At 35.9% G+C, this 26,222-nt stretch overlaps 2 protein-coding genes across 4 annotated transcripts in view; one reads left to right on the top strand and one right to left on the bottom strand.

Annotated features, from left to right (window-relative positions):
• The window catches only part of LOC138325662 (neuronal calcium sensor 2-like), a 119,128-nt gene that overhangs the window by 53,419 nt on the left and 39,487 nt on the right, over positions 1-26,222 (top strand). For all 3 annotated transcript variants that reach the window (XM_069271476.1, XM_069271475.1, XM_069271477.1), the window contains one exon: positions 9,039-9,120. The gene's annotated coding sequence lies outside the window, so the exon portion shown is untranslated. The remainder of the gene's footprint in view (positions 1-9,038; positions 9,121-26,222) is intronic.
• LOC138326117 (uncharacterized) lies at positions 5,728-6,497 on the bottom strand. Its single transcript, XM_069272250.1, has 3 exons — positions 6,421-6,497; positions 5,901-6,147; positions 5,728-5,757 (listed from the first exon to the last, which is right to left on the bottom strand). Exons 1-3 carry the CDS (start codon positions 6,495-6,497, stop codon positions 5,728-5,730), a joined length of 354 nt encoding a protein of 117 aa, XP_069128351.1.

The raw sequence follows: 26,222 nt of genomic DNA, 5'->3' as shown, positions 1-26,222 counted from the left end.
ATACCACACCACAGACCCCCAATTATACAACACCACAGTTACAGATATGTACATAGGACATACCACACCACAGACCCCCAATTATACAACAACACCTTTACAGATATGTACATAGGACATACCACACCACAGACCCCCAATTATACAACAACACCTTTACAGATATGTACATAGGACATACCACACCACAGACCCCCAATTATACAACAACACCTTTACAGATATGTACATAGGACATACCACACCACAGACCCCCAATTATACAACAACACCTTTACAGATATGTACATAGGACATACCACACCACAGACCCCCAATTATACAACAACACCTTTACAGATATGTACATAGGACATACCACACCACAGACCCCCAATTATACAACAACACCTTTACAGATATGTACATAGGACATACCACACCACAGACCCCCAATTATACAACAACACCTTTACAGATATGTACATAGGACATACCACACCACAGACCCCCAATTATACAACAACACCTTTACAGATATGTACATAGGACATACCACACCACAGACCCCCAATTATACAACAACACCTTTACAGATATGTACATAGGACATACCACACCACAGACCCCCAATTATACAACAACACCTTTACAGATATGTACATAGGACATACCACACCACAGACCCCCAATTATACAACAACACCTTTACAGATATGTACATAGGACATACCACACCACAGACCCCCAATTATACAACAACACCTTTACAGATATGTACATAGGACATACCACACCACAGACCCCCAATTATACAACAACACCTTTACAGATATGTACATAGGACATACCACACCACAGACCCCCAATTATACAACAACACCTTTACAGATATGTACATAGGACATACCACACCACAGACCCCCAATTATACTACAACACCTTTACAGATATGTACATAGGACATACCACACCACAGACCCCCAATTATACAACAACACCTTTACAGATATGTACATAGGACATACCACACCACAGACCCCCAATTATACAACAACACCTTTACAGATATGTACATAGGACATACCACACCACAGACCCCCAATTATACAACAACACCTTTACAGATATGTACATAGGACATACCACACCACAGACCACCAATTATACAACAACACCTTTACAGATATGTACATAGGACATACCACACCACAGACCCCCAATTATACAACAACACCTTTACAGATATGTACATAGGACACACATATGTTCCTAATATGAAATTATAATCTCAACATTTTTTAATGTTTGAGATTGTTCAGAGAGAAAAAAATGTGTCTATCATTCTATCACTATAGTCATCTACCTTTTGGTAACTGTAGCTAAGTGGTTAAGGTGTCACTAGCAAAATTTTAGTGACTGACTTGCAGATATGATTTTTGTCACTTAGCATATGCACTTACATGGATAATAACCAAATCTGTTCAGAAACATTCTTTGTGTAAGGGGAACATAATTTGCATAGTGGTAACTCCCACCATCCTTAAATAAAAGGTAAAGTTAAGGTTAAGGTTAACATTATTTAAGTTCCTTGTATAAAAGGAACTTAAACATGTAATGGTGAATCAAAGTTTGGTCTACAATTATTTTGTCCCCATTGGCCTGGTAGAGTGGCATCCTCATACAGAAAAAAAAATCTCTCTCTTGTAAAGTAGTGATTTGAAATAATATTTGCAATATCCAAGTTAGTGATACGCCAAAAACAAATGTTTTAGAATAATTCAATTCAATTCAAATTATTTAATTGTTTTAAACAAAAGGATCAGATAACAGGCAGTGCCTATATGAATCCTACAATTTTGCAATATCCAGGTTATGGATACAGGCCCTCTTGGCCTCTTGTTAATGATTGGCTCTGCACTGACATGACTTTGAGTGATTAACTCAGTGACAGGAGCCTCAGCTTTATGTACATAATCCTGGTGGACTTTTAGGGCTCCATGTTTACCATGACATCTATCAGGAGGTTGGTGCAGATCAGTGTACTTCTAACCTACATCAGCTCCTGCCATGTAAATTAAGTCCAGGGGAAAACCTTAAAAGTACAGAGATTGAGGAATCAGGTTATTTGTGGTGGTACAGAAAGGAACGATGAACAAAATACTCATTGGTAATATACAGCACATTATTGAATCTTTAAATAATTAACTCATTCACTCCTGAAGTTTTATAATGGACCATTCCTGTCTTAGAATTAGAAGAGTCCACATGTGTCTTTAGGGATGAATGGATCAATTTCACTGTACTAGGTCATTACAGCAGTACAATGTGTTACAAAAAAAATCCTTTTTTACCTCTTAGGAAATATTGGGATATGTAGCAGTTGATTGAAACATCCCACTTGTGTATCAGAAGGAGGCTGATTTTCAGTATTTAGACAATTGCCATTTTGTAATGAGGGTGTGCAAATTTTCTGAACATGTGGCAAGCTGATGGAAATTGGTGATTGGAATATGATGTCAATTTCAATAGCATTCTGTGATAATGGTGTGACAAAAGGAAGTCTGGTAAAGGGAGATAATTAGTGGAGTTTATCATTACAAAGGGAGATTCTAGTTGGAGACATTGGGTTTTTTTTTGTTTATTCTCCTATTAACAGCCATTTAAAATGTAGAGGAAAGCTGGAGTACCTCCCCCCCCCCCCCCCAAAAAAAAAAAAATACCACCCTTCAGTCAGTACCTGGCAACTGCTCTATACACAGGTTTCAAACTTGTGACCCAAAGGGAAAGAGGACACATTACCACTTGACAACTGTGGTCCCCGACAGAAGAGAATCATTGAAATATGTCAAAATAAAGCCAGCTAACCACTCTAGTCTATTACTTAGAAGGGAAATAATAATAAACTGAAAATACAAAGGCAGGTAATCAGTGGGAATAAAGGGAGATAACCTTTATAATCCATTATTTGGATGGGCAATAATTACTTATCTAACTGCTTTTCAAGACACAGAACATTTGCAACTTTAACAATATTGTTGATTCAATTTGCGTCACTTTTATAAACATGATAGACTATTGTCCACACAAATTACATCAGCATCTGGAAAAAGGTAGCAGTGTGGCCTTATCTTGTGGAAACCATTTAGGGAATGGTCTGAATATAGTTTGTGCTTTAGAGACAATTACATGTGACAGCTCAATTGATGAGTCTATTTGTTGTGTGGCTGAGCTGTTTGAGCAGATGGCCATGAAAGAGCTTAACTCAATAATGTTCCTGTCAGTTTTGACATTTAAAAAGGCTCATTGTCAAATGGTTATCTGTCGCCGATCGCCAAAATTGATCACTTATCATAGCAACTCGGCAATGTGAAAATAAAATGATTTCAATTGCACCTGATCTGTATTGATAAGGCAAACAGATAAGGGACGAGGAACAAATAAATCTTCTCCATCTCTTCATCAGTCTTACCATTATGCTGTAGTGATCAGGAGCTTGGAGAAATCTATTGTTTTCAGACATTACACCTAGAGAGATTTTGATGATTCAGATGTCAAAATAAGAACATCTTTACGTCAGTACTATTCAGTATATTGCTTTGAACTGTTTTTTGTCTTTATAGAAAACATGAGTTGTGGTTTGGCCACTGCCTATATATATTGAAGGATCGTACCAAACCACATGTTATTTGTTTATGATTCATTGTCAGGTTGGAGGCAGATGCTGCCAAAGCTTCGGTGTGTGTTTATTTGTGTGTGCATTAGAGATATACGATTTAGTAGTAGTATTTACCACTGGTAGTGTGCACTTAATTACTTAGCTAACTAGGGGAAACACAGGGGTCTGGTTCGCTGCCTTCACCATACTAACCTCTTACACCTGGTCTAGACACGCTGACGATATAAATGTAGAATATACAAATAAATGGATTCCTGAGACTAGACCAAGGCCAAGGGAAGGCTTTTGGTAAGATAGTGTAAGTATGACATTGGGTGGTATTTGATGGTCAAGGTCTTCATAATGTTATTTAAAGGCAAATCTCTCGATCAGAATTTATACATTGTACTGGCAGGTTTTATCTTCTTGAATATTAAAAAATTTGTCTACTACGGTACACAAGAATTATTGAAGTTATATCAACCACAATTTTCAGTCCAATGTAGTTCAATATTGAATGAGGGAAAGATGCTTGATTTTGGTATCTTTATCTATCTAGGAAAAAAATAAAGGTAGATTTTGAAGGGGTTATTTTACTCCTTGGTACAATAAAAAAGCTGAAAATCACCACTTCTTTAATATTTAAGTTCTGTATAATAAATTTAAATTCAAAAGTTTAATTTAAAGATGCTCCACCGCCGACAGAGCATAGATGATATTAATCATTTGAACAATAATTGGTGTTTAATCATGTATATATGTATATGCCTCATTAACACAAATATTATTAAATTAATTTATTTCGCCTTTGGTGCATGCGCAATCAGTACTTCATTCCATATAGGATATAGTGTCATGGAATTTTTTCGGGATGCAATTAAATATTTTTCATATTTTTAACTTGAAGTAAAATTAGAAGCTCAAACTTTTTAATGGTGGTAATGGTTTAAAGGAAGTAACTTTTGTAACAGAAGAAAAATACTAAATCGTCTGCTCCTGTTTTTTATAGTGAAAAAATACCATTGGTCAGCAGTGGAGCATCTTTAAATATTCTTGAAAATAATTCACTGAAGCAGATCCATTTGAAGGAGAGAGCTTGTATTATACATTGTTGACCACGTGTTGACCAATTTCCATATGTGGCTAGCTTGTGCAATAAAATATTCCAAATAGAAAATCCATGTGGTGAATTTTTCTTCATATTATCAAGAGTTGTATAATTGGTATAAATCCCTGAAATGTAGGGGTAAAACGCATATTGTTTTAATTCACACAAAGTAAGATAGTTGAATGATGATAATGTTGTGAGGTCATAAAGTGTTTTCAATAAAGAAAAGGTGTTTAAAGGCTGCAGGGCTAATAATAAACCACCTGACTGAAATTATAACACTCTGTAAGTTTCTCAAATTCTTAGACCTTCCGTTACACTTAAAATAAATTTTTCGATGTTTTAGGTAGTTTAAAGGGGAATCGCATTAATTCTTATCAACTACACACAATATTTGGCATCCATATTTATTGAAGTTCTTTTTCAGTGTCTCAGAAACTTGTTAAACCTCTCAAATAAATGGAGAAGCATATGAAGGAATGCAATTTTACCTTTATAAGAATCATCCATATGAAATAAGAATCTCTGAATTCTGACAGTATTTATTTTAAAAGATGCTGAAAATATCTAAAAGCCGCAGTCTTAGAATTCACAACAAAAACTAGTAACATTATGTTGGATAATCATTCCAAACCATCTTCTTTAAATGTGAAGTTTCAGAAGAATAACAAACACAGAACTATTTTTCTTCTTATGTAGTCACACTACCTTATTTTGTACCTAACAGAGGCTGCCATCATGATTTCCTTAAAACACTTGTACTGTAGGTTGCTCAATGGTTGCATGCACAAGAAACACTCTTTGTGTTGGCAAAGAGGATTTATCGATACATTGTCACAGATTAGTGTGTTTCATTGGTGAACAGCTCTACTCAAAATCGTGCTCTGAAACGCTGAGAATCATGGTCAGGAAACACACCATTTGTCTTCATTGCCCTGAAAAGGAGGGAAATCCATCTCACTTAGTTCATCGTTAGTGACTGTCATGATGTGTGGAATCTGGTCAGTAGGGTCTTAGAACAACACATAACATAGAACCACAACTCACAAAACACAACAGTGACAACACAGGACCACAACTCACAAAACACAACAGTGACAACACAGGACAACAACTCATAAAACACAACAGTGACAACACAGGACCACAACTCACAAAACACAACATTGACAACACAGGACCACAACTCACAAAACACAACAGTGACAACACAGGACCACAACTCACAAAACACAACATTGACAACACAGGACCACAACTCACAAAACACAACATTGACAACACAGAACCACAACTCACAAAACACAACATTGACAACACAGGACCACAACTCACAAAACACAACATTGACAACACAGGACCACAACTCACAAAACACAACATTGACAACACAGGACCACAACTCACAAAACACAACATTGACAACACAGAACCACAACTCACAAAACACAACAGTGACAACACAGGACCACAACTCACAAAACACAACATTGACAACACAGAACCACAACTCACAAAACACAACAGTGACGACACAGGACCACAACTCACAAAACACAGCATTGACAACATAGGACCACAACTCATAAAACACAACATTGACAACACAGGACCACAACTCACAAAACACAACATTGACAACACAGGACCACAACTCACAAAACACAACATTGACAACACAGAACCACAACTCACAAAACACAACATTGACAACATAGGACCACAACTCACAAAACACAACATTGACAACATAGGACCACAACTCATAAAACAGGTAGGTATTCATTGTGATGTCATTATTTTGTGAGCTTTAATAATTTTCTCTAAATTGAGTATGATGTAACGCTCGCAATCTTGTGAAGTCGCAATCAATATCTACCCACAAGGGTAGATAACTCTATCCACAAGGGTAGATAACTCTTGTGATATTGAAAGTAGGAATAGGACAGAAAACAACACCAGAGCTACACATGATAAAGAATTACCTGATAACTCATGCATACACACATTTAAAGTGAATAGTCGGGCAAAGAAAACCAGTCTTAATGCGTTCATTGGCCCTCCAAAAGTTCTCACATAATAATACGACGGTCAAGTTTTGCTTACGTTTCCCAGTTCTGACCATTGAAATAAGAAAAGATTAAAGCATTGAAAGCGAGGCTGCGTGGAAATGTAACCATGGACATAGTCAGCCGGGAGGACGTTTTAGGATTCATATACTTTAAATTAATTTCTACGTACACAGACAGATTTTGACGAGAAAGTTTATTTTTCTATTCCATAAGAAATTATACTGGATACATTCACACCATTTTTACCGACTTTAGCCATCCTTGCCCGACTGTTCACTTTAAGTGCAAAATGCCAAAACAACACAGATTTAGAAAAATATTAGAGAATGGCAGCAATGATAGAACAATATCAGGACAACCGATCTCAAGGACAACAGGGGATATGATGGAGTGCCAAGGCAAATTATAATTAGGTTTATACTGAATATACAAAGTCCACAATATCAAGCTTCAGAGACATAAATATCCAGTCCTTTGTCATTGTTCAGTGTTTTATGTTAAGTCGTGTACTGGATTACTACAAAGTGACCACATTATACGTCGTTTTATAAGGTATCATAATAGTATCATTCCAAATAGCATGCTATGTCAGTCACCGATTTACCTATGTACTGCCCAGTCATGCTGAATTATCCTATCAAAATGGTCTTCTGTTCAGTTTGAATACCAAATAGTATACATGTGAGTTATGGCCTATGGAACTGATAGAATGTGTGTATTGTCTCAAGAGTTTGATTGTGCTGTTTGTTATTGTAGTTTGTTTGCATGATGCACTTTGTTATGTAGACTGTTAACTGAAGCTGTATACATGCAGAAGGGGGAGGGTCAGGGAAGGTTTTGGTAGCAGACATGTAACAAGCACGTTAATGTTGTCATGTTATCACACCTTCACACTGCAAACAGCTGTACTTGTGGATTGTTAGTGCAGAGGGGCTGCCGTGGCTAAGTGGTTAAGGTGTCTGACATTCTACCTCTAGCTCTCCACTTCTGGCTGCCGTGGCTAAGTGGTTAAGGTGTCTGACATTCTACCTCTAGCTCTCCACTTCTGGCTCACTTTAAACAAATGGTCAGGGTATCTGATATTCTACCTCTAGCTCTCCACTTCTGGCTCACTTTAAACAAATGGTCAGGGTATCTGATATTCTACCTCTAGCTCTCCACTTCTGGCTCACTTTAAACAAATGGTCAGGGTATCTGATATTCTACCTCTAGCTCTCCACTTCTGGCTCACTTTAAACAAATGGTCAGGGTATCTGATATTCTACCTCTAGCTCTCCACTTCTGCTCACTTAAACAAATGGTCAGGGTATCTGATATTCTACCTCTACTTCCACTTCTGGCTCACTTTAAACAAATGGTCAGGTTCTGAATTCTACAAGCTCTCCACTGGTCAGGGTATCTGATATTCTACCTCTAGCTCTCCACTTCTGGCTCACTTTAAACAAATGGTCAGGGTATCTGATATTCTACCTCTAGCTCTCCACTTCTGGCTCACTTTAAACAAATGGTCAGGGTATCTGATATTCTACCTCTAGCTCTCCACTTCTGGCTCACTTTAAACAAATGGTCAGGGTATCTGATATTCTACCTCTAGCTCTCCACTTCTGGCTCACTTTAAACAAATGGTCAGGGTATCTGATATTCTACCTCTAGCTCTCCACTTCTGGCTCACTTTAAACAAATGGTCAGGGTATCTGATATTCTACCTCTAGCTCTCCACTTCTGGCTCACTTTAAACAAATGGTCAGGGTATCTGATATTCTACCAGTAGCTCTCCACTTCTGGCTCACTTCTGGTCTCACTTTAAACAAATGGTCAGGGTATCTGATATTCTACCTCTAGCTCTCCACTTCTGGCTCACTTTAAACAAATGGTCAGGGTATCTGATATTCTACCTCTAGCTCTCCACTTCTGGCTCACTTTAAACAAATGGTCAGGGTATCTGATATTCTACCAGTAAGAACCCTAAACCATCCCATCCCTCACTACGACCACTTATATTTTGGTCAAAATTGAAGGTGAATATGAGTTAGGAATTTTCCAATCGACTGAACACATCACATATACAGGGTCTATCAAACCTGTTATGTCTTTATATTACAACAGTGTGGTAATTACGCCCTGTATAATTCACCCTATACTAATTAAGCCGTGTTGTAATAAATACAAACCTATAATGTATAACTACTATAATAATATTTTTGTTTTATCTGCTTTACAGATTGGTGCACCATTGATGCCACTTGAGTGACACTTTGATTGGGACCAAGTGTGATTAAGTGCTTGACTAAGAAGAAACTAAGGTAAGGCTATAAAGCTGTTTGTCTGTTGTTGAAACTGATGATGGTTCTCTCATTGCCTGCCAGCACAGTTATCATAATCAGGTGATGCGGCTAGCATACGCTTGTCATTGACCGAGCAAATCAACTGAACTGGTCGTGTCTACAAATCTAATTGTCAGCAAGCAAAAGTCACAACGGCTACTGATTCAGATGATTTAAATTATCCATGGTCTGGGCCATTTGTTCACACTCCTAGACAAGCCTTTCACTTTGTTGATGGGGCATGTAGGGGCCAGACTCCCAGATCAGATCAATTGATTTCATATGAGGATAAACTACATTAAACTTTGACCTTTGTCTATTAAAGGAGTAAAGATTAAAAGGAAATATAGTGACCTCTGATCCGTGAACCATGACCTTGTTCCTTTTGCAGGAGGGTCAAGTTTAGCTTGAGTGACCTCCTTACCTTATCTCTCATTCAAAAATATAAGAGATCTTTGACCTTGTTTCTGTTTTGAGAATAAGCATTTGGTTATAGTTATAACCTTGTTTAATTTAGGGCAAAACTACAGTGACCTATAACCTTGTGTCTATCAGAATTAATTTATCAGTAAACTTTGACCTTGTGTTTAAGTCAGAGATAACTTACGGTGACCTCTGACCTTGCTCCTATTGTAGTTACACAAGACTGCTAATCTGTGAATGTCAATATACGTCTTGATAGCAAAGTAAAAAGTTTCAGATTGTGATGTGATAGGTTTATTAGTTGAATATCAATAATGTATAAAACTACAATAAGGATGTTGAAACCTTATTAATCATCTATCTTGTGAAAAGTTGGCGGTGATATGTTTTAATCTAGAATTAAATTTGTACACTTTTAGACTTCCCATCCTAGAATTAAATTTGTACACTTTAAGACTTCCCATCGTAGAATGTAAATTTCAGTACTTCAGTACTATTGCTGTGGCCTCAGCACATTCCAGTGTCTAATGAGACTTGATCTGGTAATCAGATTTGTGGGACTACGTCAGAAACAATGGTAACAGAACATCTACAGATAAACATCAATATATCAGCATCTCAATCAATAGCATGGTCTGTTAGGCCTAATGGGGCTGATTTCAAATACCTCTCATTGTTCTTCACTTCAACCCTAATCAGATAGAACTACTGTTATTGCTTATGTGGGTTAGTTCTTATTATATATTCTCTTGATTGATGAAAATGCTTGAATTAAAGGTGTATGATGTGGATCAGTAACATATGTTTTATGGAATTATTGATACATAATAAAACCATGATGTTCTACCGTACATATTAAAAAAACAAAATGCCAGCTGATCATAACAGTGCTGGCATCCTATATTACAGCTATAAGCTGGTGCTTGGCAGTATGGTTCAGTGAGATAGCACTAGAAAATGGAGAACAGTTCCACTATCACAGGGAGACACAACACAAACATACCACAGTCTCCCAAAACACACTATCACAAGGAGACACACCACAACCATACCACAGTCTCCTAAAACACACTATCACAAGGGAACACAACACTACCATACCACAGCCTCCCAAAACACACTATTATAGGGAGACACAACACAAACATACCACAGTCTCCCAAAACACATGCAGTAATTATCTCACCTAATGTTTGGTATACAAGGGAAGTTACCCTTAATTGACCTTAGTTATTTAGATAATGGATTGTGAAACTAAAACTAAAGTGCTGAATTAAGACAAATAATGGCTATAAATATATCAATGCTTGATTAAGCCTGTGGTTTTTCTCCAGAAATTTCCATCACAAAATTATTTAGCATGTCCTGAAATGACTTTTAATTTTTTTTAAATGGATGTATACATAAAAGTACTGGTAATGGTTTCTGGCTGTGTGTACTACCAAATTTATGTTAGCTTTTATCTATATAGAATTTCATATGACTTAGTACCAGGTAATGATATGGTGCATCAGAAGCTGATTTTGCCAATTTTACCTAAATCTCTTATTTCATTAACTTTGCCATGAATCTGAAAATTTTATCCATACATATATAACCCATGTTCTGTAGGTAAATTTTACTTTAATTTCCAATTTATGTTCAGAAGTCTTGAACTGCTGACAGGTAGCTTAAAAATAGCATTTTGATTAAGCATTATATCTATGATACACCTGGAGAAATACAATACCCTAACCGTTGGCACCATGGATAGCTAAAGGTGCTACCAAGGTATGGCACTGGGCCATACAATTGTATATCATGGTGTCATCTAACTAATGAATGTATATTATCATCACTGTTCTGTCAAGATGGAAACAGGGCTCCATGATGGACATTTGGTGTTTTACACATTCTACTTCCTGAGTTCTCCATCTCTTGTTCATAGTGGAAAATTCGAGAGACAATTCTAGATGTATCACGACACATAGGGACATAATTATTTTATTATACCGAACAAAATTAAAAGAAAAAAATCTCTGTTAAAAGAACCCATGGAGATATTTCCAAACAACAATGTTGCTAAATTCGTTGGGCTACTAAAAATAAGCATCAGCATTGCCATTGTTGGTTGACGTTGCAGATGACGTCAACTTCCGGTCACGTGTGGAGCTTCCAAGGGTTATTTCCCTGGGGTTATTTCCCTGGGGTTATTTCCCTGGGGTTATTTCCCTGGGGTTATTTCCCTCGGGGTTATATTTCCCTGGGATTATTTCCCTTGCGTTCCAATTTCCCTGGGGTTATTTTCCCTGGGGTTATTTCCCTGGGATTATTTCCCTGGGGTTATTTCCCTTGGGGTTATATTTCCCTGGGGTTATTTCCCTCGGGGTTATTTCCCTGGGGTTATTTCCCTGGGGTTATTTCCCTCGGGGTTATATTTCCCTGGGATTATTTCCCTTGCGTTCCAATTCTGGGGAAACATCTAACTTATCAAAGTCATGTGATCAAGTTTAATCCAATCAGAACATTCTAAATGAAAGTGAGGTATAATAATTCTTCTTATGCCATTCACCTCATGGTCACATCCGATATTTATCCACTCCCAGGTTTCTATGGATGAGATTTCCATCATTCAGCCCTCCATCTCTGAGGGTCATTGTGGTTCAGATGTCTTGATTCTCTTCTATAAGCTCTCATTTCAGTGTTACAATGGATTAGTGGTTAGAATGTCTGGTAATCTACTACCTACTCTCCTTGTTCTGTGTCATAGGGACCAAGAGGGAGAGGTTTCTGATATTCTACAATGAGTTCTGGTTTTTATGTTTCAGTGGCCAAGTGGTTAAGATGTTTGTTATTCTGCTATCAGCTCCATTTCAATAGAACAGCGGGGTAACTGGTTCAAACTTCATTTGTAGACTTTGGCTACAAAAAGAAGATGGATGGGGGAGGGGGGTGGGGCAGGAAAGTGATCAATACCAAGGCACAGATAGATACATTGAATATTGGTGTGTTCAGAAAGAGCACTCATTAGATTCACTACGGTACTTCCAGTTCCATTGCGCTGATCGATCAAAAATACTGTTTAGCCTTGATTTAATAGTGTTCAACCGGAAAATATAAAACGAGAATATCTTTTTAATAAAAACGCTGTATTTGTACCTGGATGTTTTGCCTGATCAATCAAAAGGATTTCCACGCGGAGATCATAGCATTTGGCCAGTCTGTGAGGTCCTATGATGAGGCAGGGCCAGTGATCGACTGATTGTAGTATTATTTTATATTAGTGTGTATTGGTGGGGGTTGGGATGTAGATTTCCGTGATGAAAGGTGAAAGGGAATTGTTCATTATTTAACTTGTTCACCCCTGAAGACACATTTAGGCTCCTCTAAATCAATGACTTGACCAGTCCATTATGAAATTCCAGGGGTGAGTTAACAGGAATAGTGTGTTGTGTTCAGCCAGTATATACTTTTACTGTTAGGATCTTTTTATGTTAAAATAATTTCTGGCGTGTATATCTATTGAAATAAGAAATATACTATAGCTATAGGGTTAACAATGTCCAGCGTATTATACATCAAACCACTGCTATAAATGCATATAAAATATATATATATATATACACTGTGGAGGATTATAAGGAGATGCTAGTCCACAAACTTACACAGTAAATAGGTCGGATCATTTTACCAGACTAGCCCTTAAAACTATACTCAAAAATTATATTTATGTGTGATATTAGATCTAAATTAATAAAGCTTGGGGAAAATAAGCCAGACAGGCTTGTTTTAACCTCTGATGATCAAAAACCAGTAGATTCACATCTCATCAGTGGTACCATAGTCCAAACAACATTTTAGGGATATTCTTTTAGTAATTCCAAAATGAGTGTCCATAGAAAACATGTGCAATAAAATCAATTTAAAATTATATTTTGGATAATTTGTACATTCAGGTAATATTGATGACTTTTTGAAATAGAAAGCAGAAGATTTTGATAGCAAAGTGGTCAGGCCCTGATTTCTCGAAATAAACTTTAGTAAAAAAACTGACATAAGTCATAAATTTTCATATATGTTGCATAAGGAGAAAAACTTAAATTTTTGACATAAGTCTGCGCTTTTGTTTCCAGAAATTGGGGCCAGGGCTGTAATTTGCTATTAAAAGTAGCGGTAGATGTGTCTTCATTGTGCTGTATTTAGGACTATAGTATTATGCAGCTGCGTAATATGCATATAAACACAAGGCTAGCTACACATCTTCATTTTAATGCAGAAAATGTATGTGTCAGGATTTGGCATGGTCTCAAATTGAAAATAAATAATTTATGTTAAATATGACATAAACATGAAGTTTTTTGAGCATTTTATGTATCAAATGTCACTGGAATGTTGTAATGAAATGATGGGTGTCAGAAGTATGGAAACTTTCTTCTGCTATACACAAATAAAGTCTCCTTTACATTATAACATTTTGTAATTCACCATTTCCATCCCTCATCAAATTCTGGCATGTAAATCAAGACAATCAGGACTTGAATCAGATACATTTACAACCTACATAAGGACCTGAATAAGATACATTTACAACCTACATAAGGACGTGAATCAGATACATTTACAACCTACATAAGGACGTGAATCAGATACATTTACAACCTACATAAGGACCTGAATCAGATACATTTACAACCTACATAAGGACGTGAATCAGATACATTTACAACCTACATAAGGACCTGAACCAGATACATTTACAACCTACATAAGGACGTGAATCAGATACATTTTACAACCTACATAAGGACGTGAATCAGATACATTTACAACCTACATAAGGACGTGAATCAGATACATTTACAACCTACATAAGGATGTGAATCAGATACCTTTAACAACCTACATAAGGACGTGAATCAGATACATTTACAACCTACATAAGGACGTGAATCAGATACATTTACAACCTACATAAGGACGTGAATCAGATACATTTACAACCTACATAAGGACGTGAATCAGATACATTTACAACCTACATAAGGACGTGAATCAGATACATTTACAACCTACATAAGGACGTGAATCAGATACATTTACAACCTACATAAGGACGTGAATCAGATACAATTAAATCAACTTTACAACCTACATAAGGACGTGAATCAGATACATTTACAACCTACATAAGGATGTGAATCAGATACATTTACAACCTACATAAGGACGTGAATCAGATACATTTACAACCTACATAAGGACGTGAATCAGATACATTTACAACCTACATAAGGACGTGAATCAGATACATTTACAACCTACATAAAGGACGTGAATCAGATACATTTACAACCTACATAAGGACGTGAATCAGATACATTTACAACCTACATAAGGACTGTGAATCAGATACATTTACAACCTACATAAGGACGTGAATCAGATACATTTACAACCTACATAAGGACGTGAATCAGATACATTTACAACCTACATAAGGACGTGAATCAGATACATTTACAACCTACATAAGGATGTGAATCAGATACATTTACAACCTACATAAGGACTGAATCAGATACATTTACAACCTACATAAGGACGTGAATCAGATACATTTACAACCTACATAAGGATGTGAATCAGATACATTTACAACCTACATAAGGATGTGAATCAGATACATTTACAACCTACATAAGGACTGAATCAGATACATTTACAACCTACATAAGGACTGAATCAGATACATTTACAACCTACATAAGGACGTGAATCAGATACATTTACAACCTACATAAGGACTGAATCAGATACATTTACAACCTACATAAGGACGTGAATCAGATACATTTACAACCTACATAAGGACGTGAATCAGATACATTTACAACCTACATAAGGACGTGAATCAGATACATTTACAACCTACATAAGGACCTGAACCAGATACATTTACAACCTACATAAGGACGTGAATCAGATACATTTACAACCTACATAAGGACATGAATCAGATACATTTACAACCTACATAAGGACGTGAATCAGATACATTTACAACCTACATAAGGAATCAGATACATTTACAGCCTACATAAGGACGTGAACCAGATACATTTACAACCTACATAAGGATGTGAATCAGATACATTTACAACCTACATAAGGACGTGAATCAGATACATTTACAACCTACATAAGGACGTGAACCAGATACATTTACAACCTACATAAGGAATGAATCAGATACATTTACAACCTACATAAGGACGTGAATCAGATACATTTACAACCTACATAAGGACTGAATCAGATACATTTACAACCTACATAAGGACTGTGAATCAGATACATTTACAACCTACATAAGGACTGAATCAGATACATTTACAACCTACATAAGGACGTGAATCAGATACATTTACAACCTACATAAGGACATGAATCAGATACATTTACAACCTACATAAGGATGTGAATCAGATACATTTACAACCTACATAAGGACCTGAATCAGATACATTTACAACCTACATAAGGATGTGAATCAGATACATTTACAACCTACATAAGGACGTGAATCAGATACATTTACAACCTACATAAGGATGTGAATCAGATACATTTACAACCTACATAAGGACGTCAGAACATTTACAGATACATTTACAACCTACATAAGGATGTGAATCAGATACATTTACAACCTACATAAGGACATGAACCAGATACATTTACAACCTACATAAGGACCTGAATCAGATACATTTACAACCTACATAAGGATGTGAATCAGATACATTTACAACCTACATAAGGACATGAATCAGATACATTTACAACCTACATAAGGACATGAATCAGATACATTTACAACCTACATAAGGACATGAATCAGATACATTTACAACCTACATAAGGACTTTAAACCTCATAAGATAATCATTTTTACAACCTACATAAGGACGTGAATCAGATACATTTACAACCTACATAAGGACGTGAATCAGATACATTTACAACCTACATAAGGACGTGAATCAGATACATTTACAACCTACATAAGGACATGAATCAGATACATTTACAACCTACATAAGGACGTGAATCAGATACATTTACAACCTACATAAGGACGTGAATCAGATACATTTACAACCTACATAAGGACGTGAATCAGATACATTTACAACCTACATAAGGACATGAATCAGATACATTTACAACCTACATAAGGACGTGAATCAGATACATTTACAACCTACATAAGGACTGAATCAGATACATTTACAACCTACATAAGGACATGAAACAGATACATTTACAACCTACATAAGGACGTGAATCAGATACATTTACAACCTACATAAGGACGTGAATCAGATACATTTACAACCTACATAAGGACTGAATCAGATACATTTACAACCTACATAAGGACTGAATCAGATACATTTACAACCTACATAAGGACGTGAATCAGATGACAGATTTACAACCTACATAAGGACCTGAATCAGATACATTTACAACCTACATAAGGACGTGAATCAGATACATTTACAACCTACATAAGGACGTGAATCAGATACATTTACAACCTACATAAGGACGTGAATCAGATACATTTACAACCTACATAAGGACGTGAATCAGATACATTTACAACCTACATAAGGACGTGAATCAGATACATTTACAACCTACATAAGGACCTGAATCAGATACATTTACAACCTACATAAGGACGTGAATCAGATACATTTACAACCTACATAAGGACGTGAATCAGATACATTTACAACCTACATAAGGACCTGAATCAGATACATTTACAACCTACATAAGGACGTGAATCAGATACATTTACAACCTACATAAGGACGTGAATCAGATACATTTACAACCTACATAAGGACGTGAATCAGATACATTTACAACCTACATAAGGACCTGAATCAGATACATTTACAACCTACATAAGGATGTGAATCAGATACATTTACAACCTACATAAGGATGTGAATCAGATACATTTACAACCTACATAAGGACGTGAATCAGATACATTTACAACCTACATAAGGAATCAGTGAATCAGATACATTTACAACCTACATAAGGACGTGAATCAGATACATTTACAACCTACATAAGGACTGAATCAGATACATTTACAACCTACATAAGGACGTGAATCAGATACATTTACAACCTACATAAGGACTGAATCAGATACATTTACAACCTACATAAGGACGTGAATCAGATACATTTACAACCTACATAAGGATGTGAATCAGATACATTTACAACCTACATAAGGACGTGAATCAGATACATTTACAACCTACATAAGGACGTGAATCAGATACATTTACAACCTACATAAGGACAGTGAATCAGATACATTTACAACCTACATAAGGACTGAATCAGATACATTTACAACCTACATAAGGATGTGAATCAGATACATTTACAACCTACATAAGGATGTGAATCAGATACATTTACAACCTACATAAGGATTGAATCAGATACATTTTACAACCTACGTAAGGACGTGAATCAGATACATTTACAACCTACGTAACGTAAGGATGGGAATCAGATACATTTACAACCTACATAAGGACGTGAATCAGATACATTTACAACCTACATAAGGATGTGAATCAGATACATTTAAAACCTACATAAGGAATCAGATACATTTACAACCTATGAACAACTACATAAGGACAATACATTTACAACCTACATAAGGACTGAATCAGATACATTTACAACCTACATAAGGACTGAATCAGATACATTTACAACCTACATAAGGACGTGAATCAGATACATTTACAACCTACATAAGGACTGAATCAGATACATTTACAACCTACATAAGGACGTGAATCAGATACATTTACAACCTACATAAGGACTGAATCAGATACATTTACAACCTACATAAGGACTTGAATCAGATACATTTACAACCTACATAAGGACGTGAATCAGATACATTTACAACCTACATAAGGACGTGAATCAGATACATTTACAACCTACATAAGGACGTGAATCAGATACATTTACAACCTACATAAGGATGTGAATCAGATACATTTACAACCTACATAAGGACGTGAATCAGATACATTTACAACCTACATAAGGACGTGAATCAGATACATTTACAACCTACATAAGGACGTGAATCAGATACATTTACAACCTACATAAGGACGTGAATCAGATACATTTACAACCTCATAAGGACAATACATTTACAACCTACATAAGGACTGAATCAGATACATTTACAACCTACATAAGGATGTGAATCAGATACATTTACAACCTACATAAGGATGGAATCAGATACATTTACAACCTACATAAGGACCTGAATCAGATACATTTACAACCTACATAAGGACATGAATCAGATACATTTACAACCTACATAAGGACTGAATCAGATACATTTACAACCTACATAAGGACGTGAATCAGATACATTTACAACCTACATAAGGACCTGAATCAGATACATTTACAACCTACATAAGGATGTGAATCAGATACATTTACAACCTACATAAGGACGTGAATCAGATACATTTACAACCTACATAAGGACGTGAATCAGATACATTTACAACCTACATAAGGACGTGAATCAGATACATTTACAACCTACATAAGGATGTGAATCAGATACATTTACAACCTACATAAGGATGTGAATCAGATACATTTACAACCTACATAAGGACCTGAATCAGATACATTTACAACCTACATAAGGATGTGAATCAGATACATTTACAACCTACATAAGGATGTGAATCAGATACATTTACAACCTACATAAGGACGTGAACCAGATACATTTACAACCTACATAAGGACGTGAATCAGATACATTTACAACCTACATAAGGACCTGAATCAGATACATTTACAACCTACATAAGGAATCAGATACATTTACAACCTACATAAGGATGTGAATCAGATACATTTACAACCTACATAAGGACGTGAATCAGATACATTTACAACCTACATAAGGACGTGAATCAGATACATTTACAACCTACATAAGGACGTGAATCAGATACATTTACAACCTACATAAGGACTGAATCAGATACATTTACAACCTACATAAGGACGTGAATCAGATACATTTACAACCTACATAAGGATGTGAATCAGATACATTTACAACCTACATAAGGATGTGAATCAGATACATTTACAACCTACATAAGGATGTGAATCAGATACATTTACAACCTACATAAGGACGTGAATCAGATACATTTACAACCTACATAAGGATTGAATCAGATACATTTACAACCTACATAAGGACTGAATCAGATACATTTACAACCTACATAAGGATATGAATCAGATACATTTACAACCTACATAAGGACGTGAATCAGATACATTTACAACCTACATAAGGATGTGAATCAGATACATTTACAACCTACATAAGGAATCAGATAATACATAAGATGACATTTACAACCTACATAAGGATGTGAATCAGATACATTTACAACCTACATAAGGACTGAATCACATACATTTACAACCTACATAAGGATGTGAATCAGATACATTTACAACCTACATAAGGATGTGAATCAGATACATTTACAACCTACATAAGGATGTGAATCAGATACATTTACAACCTACATAAGGATGTGAATCAGATACATTTACAACCTACATAAGGACGTGAATCAGATACATTTACAACCTACATAAGGACGTGAATCAGATACATTTACAACCTACATAAGGACCTGAATCAGATACATTTACAACCTACATAAGGATGTGAATCAGATACATTTACAACCTACATAAGGACATGAATCAGATACATTTACAACCTACATAAGGACGTGAATCAGATACATTTACAACCTACATAAGGATGTGAATCAGATACATTTACAACCTACATAAGGACGTGAATCAGATACATTTACAACCTACATAAGGATGTGAATCAGATACATTTACAACCTACATAAGGATGTGAATCAGATACATTTACAACCTACATAAGGACGTGAATCAGATACATTTACAACCTACATAAGGACGTGAATCAGATACATTTACAACCTACATAAGGATGTAAATTATCAATATAACGAAGATAAGTATTGTTTTGTTTAGCTTTACGTCCTCAGTTAACATGGTGATTGGTCAATTGTAAGGACATGCCCATACTAGGGTTGATGGTGGAGGAAAACCGGAATACACAGAGAAAAAACACCAGTCATCGATCAGTACCTGGCACTGAAGTCACAACCCAGAGGTTAAGAGCTTGTGGTAATATGTCCTAACCACTCGGCCACCGTGGCTACATGAAAGGTTCATAGAACCTGTAAAATGAGCTCACTTGCAAAAACAGGCTTCCATCAATTTATGTAAAAAAAGAGAGAAAAGAAGAAGAAATACCCTCCCATCCTCCAATAAACATTCGAGAGAGCTTGTTTAAATTACATGTATGAATGTGAATATTTATAGGTGTTAGAAGCCTACAAAAGTAAGGTTGAAAATCAATACTGTGTTGGAGACCGACTACAAGTGCTTCTCTAGAAATGCTATCCAAATAATGATACTTTTATTTTTATTCCCTGTTGACAAGGCCTCGGCTGAAATACGTGTAATTCTCCTGTAACCCAGAGAACAATGAATTTACCACAATTTAGCACAGCAGCCCGCTAAGTTTATGCCTTTTCCTGATGATTGTTACCAAGTCTCAACCATGAAAATGTTACTTTTTGTGTAAAAACCATGTCAACTGTTGCCAGTAAAATCAAATAAACCAGGGAAAGGTTACGATGTTCAGCAATGAGTTGTTTTACGAGGCTATATACCGCTACAGACTGTCGAGTCGCTGACTGTTCATTAGCATAACGATGAGTTGCACCAGGATTTTCCTCATCAATACATTTGAATAAAGGAATAGAACAGTTTTGCAATACAAACTAAAGTATTTATTTGGTAAACCATGTGTATTATTCTCATTGAGAAACAATAAAGTTAGCAACCTCTGTATAGTCACCTACTATTAAAACAACCATTTTCTTGAGGTTTATAACATTAATACTGCGGTTTTGAAATCCCAACATGACATTGGTAAAGTATGATTTACCATCGATTAGACCCATCTTTCGTTGATTGTGATGTCATCTTTTGACATTAATTTTGTGACGTCAACATCACCTAAACGTCGGGCTAATTAACAGTAAATAGTACCATACCCACATCATTTTTGTGATGTCAACATCACCTGAACGTCGGGCTAATGAACAGTAAATAGTACCATACCCACATCGTTTTTGTGATGTCGACATCACCTGAATGTCGGGCTAATTAACGGTAAATAGTCAGTGTTCTCTAAATAGTACCATACCCACATCGTTTTTGTGATGTCAACATCACCTGAAGGTCGGGCTAATGAACAGTAAATAGTACCATACCCACATCGTTTTTGTGATGTCAACATCACCTGAAGGTCGGGCTAATGAACAGTAAATAGTACCATACCCACATCGTTTTTGTGATGTCAACATCACCTGAATGTCGGGCTAATTAACGGTAAATAGTACCATACCCACATCGTTTTTGTGATGTCAACATCACCTGAATGTCGGGCTAATTAACGGTAAATAGTACCATACCCACATCGTTTTTGTGATGTCGAAACAAACATATTGATCTGAGTATGAAGACCTGTCTTTGACTTCTTAAAACAAAAAAATACTGATCTAACTTAAACTCTAAACTCCATTGAGTATCCAAAGGAAAAAAGGTTGATTCAAGTCTATTTTTACTAGTTTGTTTGGGGAAATCGAAGTATGGGTAGCTTTTCAAGTTTTTGATTTGTCCCTCTTTGTTGTAGACAGGTTTGACTCGATCATTTGTGATTCTAATCTACAATGACAAATAATGTTATATAGTGACATGTTTAATGGTTTTCTGAAGTTCCTTAATTATACAAACATCACAACAGCTGTTCTTTATACAGGTAACATTTCTCATCCAAACAAAATTAAACAAGATCCAGTTTTAGAAGTGGCACTATGGATGTACATTAGTGTATGGCTTTATAAATTGGATGTTGCTAAATCGAAGGCAGCCACCATTGCCCTCGCTACTAAGAGACAGTGTTCATATGATGCATGTAGTGTTGCAATTTCTGTTGTACAAACCCTGTAATGTCCTCATGTTCTGGGAGCATTTAGGGCCCACATGATAAAAATCTACATGGTGGTAGGTTGCTTCTTGTCAACTTTAGAACCGTATTGCAATCACTCCATTCAATGACAATTTTATTTTCTTGGCAAAACTGATGCTTTCTCCACCCAAAAGATAACAATATTAAATTCTCGTCTGAAATTACAAAATCAATTCATGTGTATCTGTATAATCGTTAAAATCTTCATAATACAAAACTCCAAACCAGGGTTAAATTAAATCTGTTCTTGAAATGATAGATTTTTTGTCAACATGAGTAAGCAGTTTAAGTTGTGATTTTAATTAGAGCTTATAGAATCTGTCTGGAACATATATTTTCATATATTTGAAACACTTGAAATATAAATGGAATAATTTTAGAGTATCAGAAACTCCGTTAAATCTTGTTACCAGCATATCCAGATAATTAAATAGTTCCAGCTCTTCCTGCAAGTCTCAATCTGTCTATGGGTTTATCAATGTATTCAGAAATAAAACTTTGGGGGAAGTTAACCAGGAAGAATTAGTTTCAAACGGAGATAACTTGGTAGAAAATGTAAGTTCTAAGGGGAGACAACTTAGTAGAAATTAAAGTAAATTTGAATATATCAAGAAATAGCATAGTAGCACAATATCAGTAAAGATAAGGGTAGATAATTAACTCAAAGGAAAATGTCAACAAATCTATATAGAGATAACTCAGAAAGGAAAGAAAATTCAGAGGGAATATTGGTAAACGAAGAAGGAAATATTAACACAAAAGAAAATATTAGTAATTCTAAGGAAGTTAATTTGGATGAAAATATTTCTAGATTGATGGATGATAAACTATTTGATGTTTTCAGCATCGTAATAGATTTTTCCTTATTTTTATTTCATCAGTTGCTTTACTAACAGCTATGTACAGGTATTTAATAATTCTTCTCATTAGAAGGTGATAGTCGATAAGAGGAAGCCTTCTATTGTCCTGGTAGTTTGTAGATGATGCAATGGTTGAGTCATGAAAGTGAAAATCTTAGAAAGCAGACGGACGACGAATCTGATGAAATGTCCTTAATTAATCAAACCTGTTTGATGTGTTTAAAAAGTTGAATGAGTAACATCAAATTAATAGGATGACTCAATAGATAGCCGTGGGTGTATTGTACTAAGGAGGAGTACCTCTCGCCAGCGTCTGTTGTCATAGGGGACTGACCATCAGGTGATAATACAATCAACTGAATTATGGGTAGTTAGGCTTTGTAAGGTTTTATTTCATTAGGATTTAAAAGGATTAAGTGCAAGTTCATTAATATATAATGGGATTTTTCTTTGTGTGTTATTTCAGTTGTGAACAAGTGAATGCTCAAATTCCATGATTTATTTTAAAGAATTGATAGGAGACTGTTGTCCAAATGCTTCAGTTCTATAACATTCCACCAGTAGCTTTCTCCATAGCAATGTAATTGGTCATTATGTATTTTAGAATAGAGCTTATCAAAATGCAGCAATCAGCTTACATTTGGTTTTGCTATCAAATTTTCTTTAAATGGTTTTAAGGGATCGCTATACATCACATACATGAATAGCTGTCCTTACATATATACATACATGGGAGGCTGTCCTTACATATATACATACATGGGAGTCTATCCTTACATACATATATACATACATGGAAGGCCGTCCTTACATATATACATACATGGGAGGCTGTCCTTATGTATATACATACATAGGAGGCTGTCCTTACATGTATACATACAAATTGGGAGGCTGTCCTTACATATATATACATACATGGGAGGCTATCCTTACATATATACATACATGGGAGGCTGTCCTTACATATATACATACAAATTGGGATGCTGTCCTTAAATTTATACATACATGGGATGCTGTCCTCACATATATACATACATAGGAGGCTGTCCTTACATATATACATACATGGGAGGCTGTCCTTACATATATATCATACATACATGGGATGCTGTCCTCACATAGATGCATAGGTACATGGGAGGCTGTCCTTACATATATATACGTCCTTATGTATATACATACATGGGAGGCTGTCCTTACATATATACATACATGGGAGGCCGTCCTTACTTATATTCATACATGGGAGTCTGTCCTTACATATAAACATACATGGGAGGCCGTCCTTACTTATATACATACATGGGAGGCTGTCCTTACATATATACATACATGGGAGTCTGTCCTTACATATATACATACATGGGAGGCCGTCCTTACTTATATACATACATGGGAGGCCGTCCTTACATATAAACATACACGGTAGGCTGTCCTTACATATATACATACATGGGAGGCTGTCCTTACATATATACATACATGGGAGGCTGTCCTTACATATATATACATACATGGGAGGCTGTCCTTACATATATACATACATGGTAGGCTGTCCTTACTTATATACATACATGGGAGTCTGTCCTTACATATATACATACATGGGAGGCCGTCCTTACTTATATACATACATGGGAGTCTGTCCTTACATATATACATACATGGGAGGCCGTCCTTACTTATATACATACATGGGAGGCTGTCCTTATGTATAAACATAAAGGTAGGCCATCCTTACATATAAACATACATGGAGGCTGTCCTTACATATATACATACATGGGAGTCTGTCCTTACATATATACATACATGGGAGGCTGTCCTTACATATATACATACATGGGAGTCTGTCCTTACATATATACATACATGGGAGGCCGTACTTACTTATATACATACATGGGAGGCCGTCCTTACTTATATACATACATGGGAGGCTGTCCTTATGTATATACATACATAGGAGGCTGTCCTTACATGTATACATACAAATTGGAGGCTGTCCTTACATATATATACATACATAGGAGGCTGTCCTTACATGTATACATACAAATTGGGAGGCTGTCCTTACATATATATACATACAAATTGGGAGGCTGTCCTTACATATATATACATACATGGGAGGCTGTCCTTATGTTACATATGTGGGAGGCTGTTGACAGGACTTAATTAATCAAACAAATATTGTCCTTTCTGTGATTTAGCCTTTCCTTTATCAGTGAAACTCAGTTTTACCTGCATTTTCTGTGCAACATTCTAGACATGATAAGACTGTTTTCTTAGAAGGATTATTTACTTATTAGTTTTGAGGAATTTGTGTATTTGGTTGATTGCTTCTATGGGAAGTGCTGGGTTTTAGTTGTAGAGTGTAGTTATAGAATAGTAGTGTATACTGCACTGTGAGCAATGCTAATGTTCTGTATTGGTTTGTACAGAGATCAAAGGAGATAAGACATACCCAGATGATAATGTAGTCATTCACACACCTGACAAAGATAAGGCACAACATTCTCAAGGAA

Source organism: Argopecten irradians, chromosome 6, assembly GCF_041381155.1.
Source record: "Argopecten irradians isolate NY chromosome 6, Ai_NY, whole genome shotgun sequence".
In the NCBI taxonomy this organism is placed as follows: Eukaryota; Metazoa; Mollusca; class Bivalvia; order Pectinida; family Pectinidae; genus Argopecten; species Argopecten irradians.
This window is presented reverse-complemented; position numbering and strand designations above follow the sequence as displayed.

Bases quoted from the DNA above. Each gene is read 5' to 3' on its own strand.
- LOC138326117 (XM_069272250.1), bottom strand. From the start codon at position 6,497: ATGTTGTCAATGTTGTGTTTTGTGAGTTGTGGTCCTATGTTGTCAATG. The intron at 6,148-6,420 runs GTCAATGTTGTG...GTGTTTTGTGAG, and splicing joins GTGAGTTGTGGTTCTGTGTT to TTGTGGTCCTGTGTTGTCAA. The intron at 5,758-5,900 runs GTGAGTTGTGGT...TGTTGTTCTAAG, and splicing joins TGTTGTCAATGTTGTGTTTT to ACCCTACTGACCAGATTCCA.